The sequence below is a fragment of the Oncorhynchus kisutch genome, linkage group LG21 (genome assembly GCF_002021735.2).
Source record: "Oncorhynchus kisutch isolate 150728-3 linkage group LG21, Okis_V2, whole genome shotgun sequence".
Taxonomy (NCBI): domain Eukaryota; kingdom Metazoa; phylum Chordata; class Actinopteri; order Salmoniformes; family Salmonidae; genus Oncorhynchus; species Oncorhynchus kisutch.
In genome coordinates, this window is record NC_034194.2 from 46175415 (window position 1) to 46188948 (window position 13534).

Consider the following 13534-nt stretch of genomic DNA (forward strand, 5'->3'; position numbering starts at 1 on the left):
TGCGTGTTGTGTGTCTAACTCACCTCTCTGTGAGCTGCGTGTTGTGTGTATGGCCAGAGCCAACATGGCCGGACGTATGAACACATGCAGCGCCTGGTTCCTATAGGCCGCAACCATAAGCACTGCCCGCGCCCGCCTGACCACACCCTCCTCTGTTGTGAAAGGCCCAGCCCCCACAGGCCCCTCCTCCTCCAGCAGTGTGACACGGCCTTGGTGACAGCGAATCACAGAGCGGTGCAAAGCCATGCTGGACGCCATTACCTGGTTTTCAGGTGGCTGTTCTGTAGAGGACAGAGAAACACGGCGCTGAGGACAATTACAGGTGTGTGTGTGTGTCTCATTTCTAAGTGTACCACACTGTACCATCTAGACTGGATCAGAGTAAAATACTGAATGTTCAGGGTAGGAATGCTGATCTCGGATCAGTTTAGCCTGTTAGATCATAATGAATGAGACTGTTGGAACCAGGTGGGGACCTGATCCTAGATCAGCAGTCCTTGGATATGGGTTACTGTATTACTGAGACAGAGCTCTATTGTAGAGTCCTGAATCCACATGGATCAGCCTGTTGGAACAGCTCACACTAAACCCCTCTACCTGCTGAACGGGGCTGGACACATAGGTCCTGCTGCTGTCTATGGTCACAAGGTTTACTATTGTTTCAGAAACCATCTAGAAATCAGCATCTGTCTGTCCGCGGAAGAATCAACCAACCAATGGCTGTACACCTACCAGGCCAGTCCAGGCGGGCTCCGAAGCTGATCGCCAGTCCCTTGAGCCACAGTGTCCTCTGGGTGAGCAGCTCCCAGGAGAGACCTTTCTCCTGTTCCTCTCCTGCTACCACAAAGCATAAAATAATACAGATGAGAGTGATGACTGCTGGGATACAGATGGTCCTGCTCCTCTTACTCAGCCGTGTACCTGGGTCTGTGTTCTGATGGTCCTGGAGCACCAGGCAGGCCATGAGAGACCAGGGGCTGAGGATGGAACTCTGTTCCTGGACACGTATCACCTGCTGGGCGAGCCAGCTCACACACTCCTGGGTCTCTACACTGGGCCTATGGGGAAGGTCTCTGAGGGAGAGACGGGGGACGAGGTTTAGAAGAGATACAGCGGAAGTTGGAAGTTTACGTACACTTAGGTTGGAGTCATTATAACTAGTTTACGTACACTTAGGTTGGAGTCATTAAAACTAGTTTACGTACACTTAGGTTGGAGTCATTAAAACTAGTTTACGTACACTTAGGTTGGAGTCATTAAAACTAGTTTACGTACACTTAGGTTGGAGTCATTAAAACTAGTTTACGTACACTTAGGTTGGAGTCATTAAAACTAGTTTACGTACACTTAGGTTGGAGTCATTAAAACTAGTTTACGTACACTTAGGTTGGAGTCATTAAAACTAGTTTACGTACACTTAGGTTGGAGTCATTAAAACTAGTTTACGTACACTTAGGTTGGAGTCATTAAAACTAGTTTACGTACACTTAGGTTGGAGTCATTAAAACTTATTTTTCAACCACTCCACACATTTCTTGTTAACAAACTATAGTTTTGGCAAGTCGGTTAGGACATCTACTTTGTGCATGACACAAGTCATTTTTCTGAACAATTGTTTACAGATGATTTAATTTAGAATTCACTGTATCACAATTCCAGTGGGTCAGAAGTTTACATACACTAAGTTGACTGTGCCTTTAAACAGCTTGGAAAATTAGGTAATGTCTTTAGAAGCTTCTGATAGGCTAATTGACATAATTTGAGTCAATTGGACGTGTAACTGTGGATGTATTTCAAGGCCTACCTTCAAACTCAGTGCCTCTTTGCTTGACATCATGGGAAAATCTAAAGAAATCAGCCAAGACCCCAGAATTTTTTTTGTAGATCTCCACGAGTCTGGTTCATCCTTGGGAGAAATTTCCAACCGCCTGAAGGTACCATGTTCATCTGTACAAACAATAGTACGCAAGTATAAACACCATGGGACCACGCAGCCGTCATACCGCTCAGGAAGGAAATGCGTTCTGTCTCCTAGAGATGAACGTACTTTTGTGAGAAAAGTGCAAATCAATCCCAGAACAACAGCAAAGGACCTTGTGAAGATGCTGGAGGAAACCGGTACAAAAGTATCTATATCCACAGTAAAACGAGTCCTATATCGACATAACCTGAAAGGCCGCTCAGCAAGGAAGAAGCCACTGCTCCAAAACCGTCATAAAAAAGCCACACTACGGTTTGCAACTGCACATGGGGACAAAGATCGTACTTTTTGGAGAAATGTCCTCTGATTAAACAAAAATAGAGCTGTTTGGCCATAATGACCATCGTTATATTTGGAGGAAAAAGGGGGGAGGCTTGCAAGCCGAAGAACACCATCCCAACCGTGAAGCACAGGGGTGGCAGCATCATGTTGTGGGGGTGCTCTGCTGCAGGAGGGACTGGTGCACTTCACAAAATAGATGGCTTCATGAGGGAGGAAAATTATGTTGATATATTGAAGCAACATCTCAAGACATCAGTCAGGAAGTTGAAGCTTGGTCGCAAATGGGTCTTCCAAATGGACAATGACCCCAAGCATACTTCCAAAGTTGTGGCAAAATGGCTTAAGGACAACAAAGTCAAGGTATTGGAGTGGCCATCACAACACCCTGACCTCAATCCCATAGACATTTTGTGGGCAGAACTGAAAATGTGTGTGAGCAAGGAGGCCTTCAAACCTGACTCCGTTACATCAGCTCTGTCAGGAGGAATGGGCCAAAATTCACCCAACTTATTGTGGGAAGCTTGTGGAAGGCTACCCAAAACGTTTGACCCAAGTTAAACAATTTAAAGGCAATGCTACCAAATACTAATTGAATGTATGTAAACTTCTGACCCACTGGGAATGTGATGAAATAAATAAAAGCTGAAATAAATAATTCTCTCTACTATTATTCTGACATTTCACATTCTTATAATAAAGATGAAGTGATCCTAACTGACCTAAGACAGGGAATTTTTACTAGGATTAAATGTCAGGAATTGTGAAAAACTGAGTTTTTAAATGTATTTGGCTAACGTGTATGTAAACCTCCGACGTCAACTGTATGAGCAGAAGAAAAGAGTTGGTTTTGTTCTGAAGACCAACATGAGACGACAGACAGCGCTGGTTGTGTACCTGGGTAGAAGGTTGTATTCACAGCGGTCCACCCTCCCCTTCGTCAGCTGTCGGACTGACAGAGGCATGCCGAAGTACACGTGCATACTGCCATAGTCCTCCTCCAGTACCCTCCTAGCCTTTAGTAGGCCCTATGGGGGAGAGAGTGGGCGTAGAGAGAGAGGAGGGAGAGAGGGGGCGTAGAGAGAGAGGAGGGAGAGAGGGGGGGTAGAGAGAGAGGAGGGAGAGAGGGGGGGTAGAGAGAGAGGAGGGAGAGAGGGGAGGTAGAGAGAGAGGAGGGAGAGAGGGGAGGTAGAGAGAGAGGGGGGGTAGAGGGAGAGAGGGGGGGTAGAGAGAGAGGAGGGAGAGAGGGGGGGGTAGAGAGAGAGGAGGGAGAGAGGGGGGGGTAGAGAGAGAGGAGGGAGAGAGGGGGGGGTAGAGAGAGAGGAGGGAGAGAGGGGGGGGTAGAGAGAGAGGAGGGAGAGAGGGGGCGTAGAGAGAGAGGAGGGAGAGAGGGGGCGTAGAGAGAGAGGAGGGAGAGAGGGGGCGTAGAGAGAGAGGAGGGAGAGAGAGGGCGTAGAGAGAGAGGAGGGAGAGAGGGGGGGGTAGAGATAGAGAAGGGAGAGAGGGGGGGTAGAGAGAGAGGAGGGAGAGAGGGGGCATAGAGAGAGAGGAGGGAGAGAGGGGGGAGAGAGCGTGAATACAAGGGTGTGGTTGGGTGGTACCCTCTCAGTGAATATAGGGGTGTGGTTGGGTGTTACCACTCTCAGTGAATATAGGGGTGTGGTTGGGTGTTACCACTCTCAGTGAATATAGGGGTGTGGTTGGGTGGTACCACTCTCAGTGAATATAGGGGTGTGGTTGGGTGGTACCACTCTCAGTGAATATAGGGGTGTGGTTGGGTGTTACCACTCTCAGTGAATATAGGGGTGTGGTTGGGTGTTACCACTCTCAGTGAATATAGGGGTGTGGTTGGGTGTTACCACTCTCAGTGAATATAGGGGTGTGGTTGGGTGTTACCACTCTCAGTGAATATAGGGGTGTGGTTGGGTGTTACCACTCTCAGTGAATATAGGGGTGTGGTTGGGTGTTACCACTCTCAGTGAATATAGGGGTGTGGTTGGGTGTTACCACTCTCAGTGAATATAGGGGTGTGGTTGGGTGTTACCACTCTCAGTGAATATAGGGGTGTGGTTGGGTGTTACCACTCTCAGTGAATATAGGGGTGTGGTTGGGTGTTACCACTCTCAGTGAATATAGGGGTGTGGTTGGGTGTTACCACTCTCAGTGAATATAGGGGTGTGGTTGGGTGTTACCACTCTCAGTGAATATAGGGGTGTGGTTGGGTGTTACCACTCTCAGTGAATATAGGGGTGTGGTTGGGTGTTACCACTCTCAGTGAATATAGGGGTGTGGTTGGGTGTTACCACTCTCAGTGAATATAGGGGTGTGGTTGGGTGTTACCACTCTCAGTGAATATAGGGGTGTGGTTGGGTGTTACCACTCTCAGTGAATATAGGGGTGTGGTTGGGTGTTACCACTCTCAGTGAATATAGGGGTGTGGTTGGGTGTACCACTCTCAGTGAATATAGGGGTGTGGTTGGGTGTTACCACTCTCAGTGAATATAGGGGTGTGGTTGGGTGGTACCACTCTCAGTGAATATAGGGGTGTGGTTGGGTGTTACCACTCTCAGTGAATATAGGGGTGTGGTTGGGTGTTACCACTCTCAGTGAATATAGGGGTGTGGTTGGGTGTTACCACTCAGTGAATATAGGGGTGTGGTTGGGTGTTACCACTCTCAGTGAATATAGGGGTGTGGTTGGGTGTTACCACTCTCAGTGAATATAGGGTTGTGGTTGGGAGTTACCACTCTCAATGAATATAGGGGTGTGGTTGGGTGTTACCACTCTCAGTGAATATAGGGGTGTGGTTGGGTGTTACCACTCTCAGTGAATATAGGGGTGTGGTTGGGTGTTACCACTCTCAGTGAATATAGGGGTGTGGTTGGGTGTTACCACTCTCAGTGAATATAGGGGTGTGGTTGGGTGTTACCACTCTCAGTGAATATAGGGGTGTGGTTGGGTGGTACCACTCTCAGTGAATATAGGGGTGTGGTTGGGTGTTACCACTCTCAGTGAATATAGGGTTGTGGTTGGGAGTTACCACTCTCAGTGAATATAGGGGTGTGGTTGGGTGTTACCACTCTCAGTGAATATAGGGGTGTGGTTGGGTGTTACCACTCTCAGTGAATATAGGGGTGTGGTTGGGTGGTACCACTCTCAGTGAATATAGGGGTGTGGTTGGGTGGTACCACTCTCAGTGAATATAGGGGTGTGGTTGGGTGGTACCACTCTCAGTGAATATAGGGGTGTGGTTGGGTGGTACCACTCTCAGTGAATATAGGGGTGTGGTTGGGTGTGTTGGAAACGGACTTATTGACTTGAGCACATTTGAGTATGTTTAAAACTAGTTAAAACATTTAAATATATAAAGTGGCCTAGCAGCAGTGATTCAGGTGCTATGGGTTAGAGGGAATGATCTATGTGCAAATGTATTTGGGGCCAGAGTCAAAGTACAAAAGGGTATCTCTGAGACAGACTGTTCCCATAAGGGTGAGATAGGAGGCATATGATAGACCTTATATTATAGATGGTGAACTATTGTCCTATAACACTGTCCGATAGCTTCACTGTTTTATATCATTATATTATCTCTGTTTTATGTCATTATATTATCTCTGTTATAGCTTCACTGTTTTATATCATTATATTATCTCTGTTTTATATCATTATATTATCTCTGTTATAGCTTCACTGTTTTATATCATTATATTATCTCTGTTATATTTATACTGTTTAATGTAATTATATTATCTCTGTTATATGTCATTATATTCCCTGTTTTGCATCATAATATTCACTTGAGTAAGAATGGGACGCTTTTTCCTCAAATAGAAGTCTGTGTACGAGTCTGGGTAATTAACAATGGACTGAGGCAAAGTGCAACGACGTGGACTCCCTACTGACAAGACGACCGGGAGATGTGTGGGACTCCGTCTGGGACCATAACACCGCCTGCCTAGCCATAGAGATTCACTGTTCTCCCTACTGACAAGACGACCGGGAGATGTGTGGGACTCCGTCTGGGACCATAACACCGCCTGCCTAGCCATAGAGATTCACTGTACTCCCTACTGACAAGACGACCGGGAGATGTGTGGGACTCCGTCTGGGACCATAACACCGCCTGCCTAGCCATAGAGATTCACTGTTCTCCCTACTGACAAGACGACCGGGAGATGTGTGGGACTCCGTCTGGGACCATAACACCGCCTGCCTAGCCATAGAGATTCACTGTTCTCCCTACTGACAAGACGACCGGGAGATGTGTGGGACTCCGTCTGGGACCATAACACCGCCTGCCTAGCCATAGAGATTCACTGTTCTCCCTACTGACAAGACGACCGGGAGATGTGTGGGACTCCGTCTGGGACCATAACACCGCCTGCCTAGCCATAGAGATTCACTGTACTCCCTACTGACAAGACGACCGGGAGATGTGTGGGACTCCGTCTGGGACCATAACACCGCCTGCCTAGCCATAGAGATTCACTGTACTCCCTACTGACAAGACGACCGGGAGATGTGTGGGACTCCGTCTGGGACCATAACACCGCCTGCCTAGCCATAGAGATTCACTGGTCTCTAGACTCAGAAGGGGAGGGGCTTGTTTTGTGTTTTCTTGTTCTTTAAGTCTTTTGTGATCACTCTCTCAGGAACCAGAAGAGGAAGATGTCTGCTCCAGCTGTCCAACAGGGCAGATAGTTTACAAGTCATTTCATAGGTTACATCCTGTTTACAAGTCATTTCATAGGTTACATCCTGTTTACAAGTCTTTTCATAGGTTACATCCTGTTTACAAGTCATTTCATAGGTTATATCCTGTTTACAAGTCATTTCATAGGTACATCCTGTTTACAAGTCATTTCATAGGTTACATCCTGTTTACAAGTCATTTCATAGGTTACATCCTGTTTACAAGTCTTTTCATAGGTTACATCCTGTTTACAAGTCATTTCATAGGTTATATCCTGTTTACAAGTCATTTCATAGGTACATCCTGTTTACAAGTCATTTCATAGGTTACATCCTGTTTACAAGTCATTTCATAGGTTATATCCTGTTTACAAGTCATTTCATAGGTTACATCCTGTTTACAAGTCATTTCATAGGTTACATCCTGTTTACAAGTCATTTCATAGGTTACATCCTGTTTACAAGTCATTTCATAGGTTACATCCTGTTTACAAGTCATTTCATAGGTTATATCCTGTTTACAAGTCATTTCATAGGTTACATCCTGTTTACAAGTCATTTCATAGGTTACATCCTGTTTACAAGTCTTTTCATAGGTTACATCCTGTTTACAAGTCATTTCATAGGTTATATCCTGTTTACAAGTCATTTCATAGGTACATCCTGTTTACAAGTCATTTCATAGGTTACATCCTGTTTACAAGTCATTTCATAGGTTACATCCTGTTTACAAGTCATTTCATAGGTTACATCCTGTTTACAAGTCATTTCATAGGTTACATCCTGTTTACAAGTCATTTCATAGGTACATCCTGTTTACAAGTCATTTCATAGGTTACATCCTGTTTACAAGTCTTTTCATAGGTTACATCCTGTTGAACAGTTTAGAGCTACTATTCAAAAAGGAGGGACTGTTGGACTCCAGCGTGAAAAGCACTTATTGATGTTACCATACTAAAACTGAATGATTACGTGTATAAGGAATGTATATGATGGGGTCAATGAAGGGTGGATAGGAACGTGGCGTACGGAAAGTTACAGTCAGACAATGGAGAAGTTTACACTCTGTTCCCTGTTTCTAAGGAAGGAGGCGAAGGGCAGTAGAACTAGGGAGGGGGTCAGCTGCAGAACTAGGGAGGGGGTCAGCTGCAGAACTAGGGAGGGGGTCAGCTGCAGAACTAGGGAGGGGGTCAGCTGCAGAACTAGGGAGGGGGGTCAGCTGCAGAACTAGGGAGGGGGGGTCAGCTGCAGAACTAGGGAGGGGGGTCAGCTGCAGAACTAGGGAGGGGGGTCAGCTGCAGAACTAGGGAGGGGGTCAGCTGCAGAACTAGGGAGGGGGTCAGCTGCAGAACTAGGGAGGGGGTCAGCTGCAGAACTAGGGAGGGGGTCAGCTGCAGAACTAGGGAGGGGGTCAGCTGCAGAACTAGGGAGGGGGTCAGCTGCAGAACTAGGGAGGGGGTCAGCTGTAGAACTAGGGAGGAGGGGGTCAGCTGTAGAACTAGGGAGGAGGGGGTCAGCTGTAGAACTAGGGAGGAGGGGGTCAGCTGTAGAACTAGGGGGTCAGCTGTAGAACTAGGGGGTCAGCTGTAGAACTAGGGGGTCAGCTGTAGAACTAGGGGGTCAGCTGTAGAACTAGGGGGTCAGCTGTAGAACTAGAGATGAGAGGGGAATTCAGCTCCAGGTCAAGTCAGCAGATTATGTCAGAGGAAACCTGTGGGAAGGGGGGCCCACCAACGACCCTGCTACTACGGTCCTCTCTCACACAGAGGGGCCCAATTCCTGCCTAGCAACAGAGATGTATTAGCTGTCTAGATGTGTAAGGAGTTCACCCAGCCTATTAGGAGGTTATAGTTATATGTTATTGTGTAATCATACCTGGTACTTGCAGCTGTATGACCCAGTGGGTGAATAAACTTGGTTTGAGCTTTTTCTAGTTGTCAGTCGTACCACTCTTAGTGAACAAGGGGGTGTGGTTTTGGGTCGTACCACTCTTAGTGAACACGGGGGTATGGTTTTGGGTCGTACCACTCTTAGTGAACACGGGGGTATGGTTTTGGGTCGAACCACTCTTAGTGAACACGGGGGTGTGGTTTTGGGTCGAACCACTCTTAGTGAACACGGGGGTGTGGTTTTGGGTCGTACCACTCTTAGTGAACACGGGGGTGTGGTTTTGGGTCGTACCACTCTTAGTGAATATAGGGGGGGTGTATGGGTCATACCATGGTGGTCTCTCTGGGCTTGGGGACCCCCAGTAGTTCATGTGCCAGTAGAGACTCCTCCAGGACCCTGTCATAGCTGATACTGATGGGGACCAGCGTGATGTCATACACCTCCCCTTTAAAGAACGGCTCCAGGACCATGTGCATCATACCTGCAGACAGGTAACAGGACAGGTTAATGAGAGACAGACAGGTAACAGGACAGGTTAATGAGAGACAGACAGGTAGCAGGACAGGTTAATGAGAGACAGACAGGTAACAGGACATGTTAATTAGCCAGACAGACAGGTAACAGGACATGTTAATTAGCCAGACAGACAGGTAACAGGACAGGTTAATGAGAGACAGACAGGTAACAGGACATGTTAAATTAGCCAGCCAGACAGGTAACAGGACAGGTTAATGAGAGACAGACAGGTAACAGGACAGGTTAATGAGAGACAGACAGGTAACAGGACAGGTTAATGAGAGACAGACAGACAGACAGACAGACAGGTAACAGGACATGTTAATTAGCCAGCCAGACAGGTAACAGGACATGTTAATTAGCCAGACAGACAGGTAACAGGACAGGTTAATGAGAGACAGACAGGTAACAGGACAGGTTAATTAGCCAGCCAGACAGGTAACAGGACATGTTAATTAGCCAGCCAGACAGACAGGTAACAGGACATGTTAATTAGCCAGCCAGACAGACAGGTAACAGGACATGTTAATTAGCCAGCCAGACAGACAGGTAACAGGACATGTTAATTAGCCAGCCAGACAGGTACAGGACATGTTAATTAGCCAGCCAGCCAGGTAACAGGACATGTTAATTAGCCAGACAGACAGACAGGTAACAGGACATGTTAATTAGCTAGCCAGACAGACAGGTAACAGGACATGTTAATTAGCCAGCCAGACAGACAGGTAACAGGACATGTTAATTAGCCAGACAGACAGACAGGTAACAGGACATGTTAATTAGCCAGACAGACAGACAGGTAACAGGACATGTTAATTAGCCAGACAGACAGACAGGTAACAGGACATGTTAATTGGCCAGACAGACAGACAGGTAACAGGACATGTTAATTAGCCAGACAGACAGACAACAGGACGTGTTAATTAGCCAGCCAGACAGACATGGGAACAGGATGTGTTTGATAGCCACAGACAGACAGACATGCGAGCACACACCCCCATTCACCTAACTTGGGTGTGAGGGACTTGAGAGTCCTGCTCCTCAGACCCTCCACATAGAACTCTACAGGAGCATACCCTGTCTGAGGAGAGAGAGAGAGGACACACTAGTTACAACTCTACAGGAGCATACCCTGTCTGAGGAGAGAGAGAGAGAGGACACTAGTTACAACTCTACAGGAGCATACCCTGTCTGAGGAGAGAGAGAGAGGACACTAGTTACAACTCTACAGGAGCATACCCTGTCTGAGGAGAGAGAGAGAAGACACTAGTTACAACTCTACAGGAGCATACCCTGTCTGAGGAGAGAGAGAGAGGACACTAGTTACAACTCTACAGGAGCATACCCTGTCTGAGGAGAGAGAGAGAGGACACTAGTTACAACTCTACAGGAGCATACCCTGTCTGAGGAGAGAGAGAAGACACTAGTTACAACTCTACAGGAGCATACCCTGTCTGAGGAGAGAGAGAGAGGACACTAGTTACAACTCTACAGGAGCATACCCTGTCTGAGGAGAGAGAGAAGACTAGTTACAACTCTACAGGAGCATACCCTGTCTGAGGAGAGAGAGAGAGGACACTAGTTACAACTCTACAGGAGCATACCCTGTCTGAGGAGAGAGAGAGAAGACACTAGTTACAACTCTACAGGAGCATACCCTGTCTGAGGAGAGAGAGAGAGGACACTAGTTACAACTCTACAGGAGCATACCCTGTCTGAGGAGAGAGAGAGAGGACACTAGTTACAACTCTACAGGAGCATACCCTGTCTGAGGAGAGAGAGAAGACACTATTTACAACTCTACAGGAGCATACCCTGTCTGAGGAGAGAGAGAACACTAGTTACAACTCTACAGGAGCATACCCTGTCTGAGGAGAGAGAGAACACTAGTTACAACTCTACAGGAGCATACCCTGTCTGAGGAGAGAGAGAGGACACTAGTTACAACTCTACAGGAGCATACCCTGTCTGAGGAGAGAGAGAGAACACTAGTTACAACTCTACAGGAGCATACCCTGTCTGAGGAGAGAGAGAGGACACTAGTTACAACTCTACAGGAGCATACCCTGTCTGAGGAGAGAGAGAACACTAGTTACAACTCTACAGGAGCATACCCTGTCTGAGGAGAGAGAGAACACTAGTTACAACTCTACAGGAGCATACCCTGTCTGAGGAGAGAGAGAGAGAGAACACTAGTTACAACTCTACAGGAGCATACCCTGTCTGAGGAGAGAGAGAGGACACTAGTTACAACTCTACAGGAGCATACCCTGTCTGAGGAGAGAGAGAGAAGACACTAGTTACAACTCTACAGGAGCATACCCTGTCTGAGGAGAGAGAGAGAACACTAGTTACAACTCTACAGGAGCATACCCTGTCTGAGGAGAGAGAGAGAGAGAACACTAGTTACAACTCTACAGGAGCATACCCTGTCTGAGGAGAGAGAGAGAGAGCACTAGTTACAACTCTACAGGAGCATACCCAGTCTGAGGAGAGAGAGAGGACACTAGTTACAACTCTACAGGAGCATACCCTGTCTGAGGAGAGAGAGAAGACACTAGTTACAACTCTACAGGAGCATACCCTGTCTGAGGAGAGAGAGAACACTAGTTACAACTCTACAGGAGCATACCCTGTCTGAGGAGAGAGAGAGGACACTAGTTACAACTCTACAGGAGCATACCCTGTCTATACAGTAGGGAATAGGGTTCCATAGGGCTCTGGTCTAAAATAGTGCACTAAATAGCTATTTGGGATACACACTAACACATAATATATACACAGTGTACAAATCATTAGGAACACCTTTCCATGACAGACTGCGTGTTTGGTACATACGGCAGTGTAATATAAATGTGTGTGTGGACACGTACCCTGACAATGGTTTTGACATACTCAGATAGGACAGCCCAGTACAGCTTGTCAGACCCGATGGCCCTCCTAATGAAGAACGCTCCAGAACGACGCAGGATCTCTCCCACCATCTTCATGTCCATCAGAGCTACAGAGGGGGAGACGGACGGACGTAGGCAGGGGAAGGCAGAAAGACCGACAGGTAAAGTCAGACATTTGTTATCTGAAGTGTGGCTCTATGGTCGTTCCAGTTTTATTATTTATGTCGACCGAAACACAGAAACAGGATAAATCAATAGATACTTGCGGATTCCAGCAGCTATAACGGGGATGGGCAGGTCATAGGTGAACAGGATGTAGGACAGAACCAGGAAGTCCACATAACTCCTGTGATTGGGCATCAGGATCACTGGAGACTCCTGAATGGCCTGTTGGAGCTGGGGGCGGGACAGAAACATCACTATGAACCAATAAACTGAGAAAACAACAGATAATGGGTTTGAATTAGGCGGGTGAATGTTTAAATGACATTGAGAAACGTTAACGTTCCCTAAGAAAAATAAATAAATCACTAACCGAAAATGTCTTTTGTATATTTATGTATCTGAAAAATCACAGTTACCACAGAACTACCGCTAAAGAAACAACACCGCTGGAACGGGAGGAGGAGATCTTTATCTTTGGCACAGCTAGCGTTCTGCACGTCTCTGTCGTTAACGGATGGCAGAGAGGGAACAGACAGCAGGGAAGTCCTGTATGGCAAAACTTTAAAGAAGTTAAATGACAAGGTGATAGAGAGATTGGAAACCCAAATTGGTCTACAAGGACAAGTTCTGGCCTGGTTTAGATCTTATCTGTCAGAAAGATATCAGTTTGTCTCTGTGAATCGGTGTTCCTCAAGGGTTTTCTCTTATAGAGCTAAATTTTTATGGAATAGTCTGCCTACCCATGTGAGAGACGCGGACTCGGTCTCAACCTTTAAGTCTTTAATAAAGACTCATCTCTTCAGTGGCTCATATGATTGAGTGTAGTCTGGCCCAGGAGTGGGAAGATGAACGGAAAGGCTCTGGAGTGACGAATCACCCTTGCTGTCTCTGCCTGGCCAGTTCCTCTCTCTCCACTGGGATTCTCTGCCTCTAACCGTATTACAGGGGCTGAGTCACTGGCTTACTGGTGCTCTTCCATGCCGTCCCTAGGAGGGGTGCGTCACATGAGTGGGTTGAGTCACTGATGTGATCTTCCTGTCCGGGTTGGCGCCCCCCCCCCTTCTAGGGGCCTAGTCTCAGGATGGTAAGTTGGTGGTTGAAGATATCCCTCTAGTGG

General features: G+C 47.0%; 1 protein-coding gene across 1 annotated transcript in view; it reads right to left on the minus strand.

Annotated features, from left to right (window-relative positions):
* Nucleotides 1-13534, minus strand: part of gnpat2 (glyceronephosphate O-acyltransferase 2) — a gene marked incomplete in the record, with an annotated part of 48617 nt that overhangs the window by 13990 nt on the left and 21093 nt on the right. Inside the window, 8 exon segments of the mRNA XM_031800693.1 lie at nt 24-281; nt 733-834; nt 922-1073; nt 3158-3288; nt 9172-9323; nt 10364-10439; nt 12232-12359; nt 12519-12648. Coding sequence (XP_031656553.1) covers nt 24-281; nt 733-834; nt 922-1073; nt 3158-3288; nt 9172-9323; nt 10364-10439; nt 12232-12359; nt 12519-12648 — 1129 coding nt within the window.